The sequence below is a fragment of the Rhinopithecus bieti genome, unplaced genomic scaffold (genome assembly GCF_001698545.2).
Source record: "Rhinopithecus bieti isolate Rb0 unplaced genomic scaffold, ASM169854v2 scaffold_65304, whole genome shotgun sequence".
In the NCBI taxonomy this organism is placed as follows: Eukaryota; Metazoa; Chordata; class Mammalia; order Primates; family Cercopithecidae; genus Rhinopithecus; species Rhinopithecus bieti.
Genome location: NW_016824527.1, coordinates 5,245 through 7,944, shown reverse-complemented (window position 1 = coordinate 7,944; position 2,700 = coordinate 5,245). Strand labels below are relative to the sequence as shown.

Here is a 2,700-nt window from a genome sequence, read left to right as displayed (position 1 = left end):
AAAAAAAAAAAAAAAAAAAAAAAAAAAAGAACTCTGTAAAACAGACCAGTCAGCACTCTGGAAAATGGGCCAATCAGCAGGATGTGGGAGGGGCCAAATAAGGGAATAAAAGTTTGCCCGTCTCCACCATTGGTTTGCCCAGCTAGCAGCGTCAAGCAGCGTGAGTTTTTCTTCCTTGCTGCGGGGAGGGGAGGGGGTCTGCAGCTTCACTCCTGAAGCCAGCGAGACTAGGAACCCACAGGGAGGAATAAATAATTCTGGAGTGCCCCGCCTTTATGAGCTCACTGTGAAGGTGTGTGGCTTTACTCCTGAAGTCAGCAAGACCACGAACCCACCAGAAGGAAGAAACTCTGGACACATTCGAACATCAGAAGGAACAAGCTCTGGACACACCATCTTTAAGAACTGTAACATTCACTGCAAGGGTTTGCAACTTCATTCTTGAAGTCAGCGAGACCAAGAACCCACCCGAAGGAACCAATTCCAGACACACTATCATTTACCTTCTTTAGTTCCTGAGACTTCTGTGCACAGAATATACTTGACGTGGGCCACAGAACCTATATAAAGGTAATTGGAACAAACAGGGAATTGTATGATTAATGACATGGCACATGAGCATTTGGAACAAGATATAAAAGGCTTACCTTGAAGACAACTGTATTAGAAGCAGAGGCAAACACAGGTTTTGTGGGTTTGAAGCTTATGCATTTATAGGTTTCTCTAATTACAAAGATAGGAAATTATAAAATCAGGTACAAGGGCTTAGGAGGGGTCTAAAGCTTAAGTTTGATGGAAAAAAAAAAACTGGTTGAAACCAATAGCTTATGAAAAAGTAGAAAAAAGCCTGATGCATGGGGAGCTCCGGTAGTCCCTTCAGGTGTTTGACAGGCTGAGGCAGGAAGATGGCTTGAGCCCAGGAGTTTGAGGCTTGTAAGTGTGCAGTGATGGCAAACCACTGCTGTACTCCAGGCAGGCTGGCAAAGTAGTGAGACTCTTTTTTTTTTTTTTTTTTGGAGACGTAGTCTCGCTCTGTCACCCAGGTTGGAGTGCAGTGGCGTGATCTCGACTCACTGCAAGCTCCGCCTCCCGGGTTCACGCCATTCTCCTGCCTCAGCCTCCCGAGTAGCTGGGACTACAGGCGCCCGCCACCACGCCCAGCTACTTTTTTGTATTTTTAGTAGAGACAGGGTTTCACCGTGTTAGCAAGGATAGTCTCGATCTCCTGACCCCGTGATCCGCCCGCCTTGGCCTGACAAAGTGCTGGGATTACAGGCCTGAGCCACCGCGCCCGGCTGACCCTGTCTGTTTAAAAAAGCAGTTAAGACTGACTGGAACAAAAATGAGAAACCAGTTTAAGAAGATAATAACTACTGGCCGGACGCGGTGGCTCACGCCTGAAAATCCCAGCACTTTGGGAGGCTGAGGCGGGCAGATCACAAAGTCAGGAGTTCGAGAAATAACTGTTACCTCATTTGACTATTTTTACACCTGTAAGGAATGAAGCTCAGATGTCACACAGGAAGAAGCCAGCACCCTTCGATGTGGGATTGATGTGGAGGATAGGCATATACAGAGAACACACAAGCCAAACACCATGGTGCAGATTTTGACAGAAAAGCTCTATGATTAGTAATGAGTGAATTATTCAACAAAGTGATCAAAACCAACTTCAGTCCTGCATTCCTCTTCGCCATCAGGAGTTTGGCGCCTCGAGACTGCCCATTCTGCGGGCCAGCAAGCTTCTGAAAAGCAAAACTAGGAAGTTGCTTTCCAACATAAAGTGGAGGTTTCAACACAGCAGACTTTAAGCAAGTTCAAGTGTGTCTATATTTGGTCGGGCTGATAGGCTGGACTCTGGCCTTCCCAGCTGAGATTAACAGACTGCGCTGCCCTAGTGGGCGCTTAGCCTGCGACGGTAGCCTTAGAGAATCTCTAACAAGCTTCTTTCTCCCACCTCCGTTCAGTTGTTCCCAGGTCTGAATTCAAAATGGCCTCATCTCCTGCTGTCCTTCGAGCGTCCCGGCTGTACCCATGGAGCCTGAAGAGTTGGGCGCAGTTGCTGGGGTCTCCACAGATGAAGCAGGTTGGCCGAATCATTAGGGTTCCTGCTCGGATGGCAGCAACGCTGATCCTGGAGCCCGCCGACCGCTGCTGCTGGGACAAGCCGGTGCGAATCGCCGTGCGCGGCCTAGCTCCGGCGCAGCCGGTCACGCTGCGCGCGTCCCTGCGAGACGAGAAGGGCGCGCTTTTCCAGGCCCACGCGCGCTACCGCGCCGATGCCCGCGGCGAGTTGGACCTGGAGCGCGCGCCCGCGCTGGGCGGCAGCTTCGCGGGGCTTGAGCCCATGGGGCTGTTCTGGGCCTTGGAGCCCGAGAAACCCTTGCTGCGGCTGGTGAAGCGCGACGTGCGAACGCCCTTGGCCGTGGAGCTAGAGGTGCTGGATGGCCACGACCCCGAGTCCGGGCGGCTACTGTGCCGGGCGCGGCAGGAGCGGGACTTCCTCCCGCCGGGGGTGCGGCGCCAGCCGGTGCGCGCGGGCCGGGTGCGCGGGACTCTTTTCCTACCGCCAGGTGAGTCTCCTCTGCTAATTGTCCCCGTCTGCCCAACTCTGTTCCTGTGCTTTTCACTTTGTGTGTGTGTGTTTCGCCCCCCCGCCTCCCCGCTGCTCTTTTCACTTTGTGTGTGTCTCTCCCCCCA

The 2,700-nt window shown here is 52.4% G+C and overlaps 1 protein-coding gene across 1 annotated transcript in view; it reads left to right on the top strand.

Moving 5' to 3' along the window:
* Positions 1 to 1,282: 1,282 nt before the first annotated feature.
* LOC108522286 (acyl-coenzyme A thioesterase 2, mitochondrial-like) overlaps positions 1,283 to 2,700 on the top strand; it is a gene marked incomplete at its 3' end in the record, with an annotated part of 5,509 nt that continues 4,091 nt past the window's right edge. The window contains exon 1 of the mRNA XM_017862387.1: positions 1,283 to 2,573. Coding sequence (XP_017717876.1) covers positions 1,991 to 2,573 — 583 coding nt within the window. The remainder of the gene's footprint in view (positions 2,574 to 2,700) is intronic.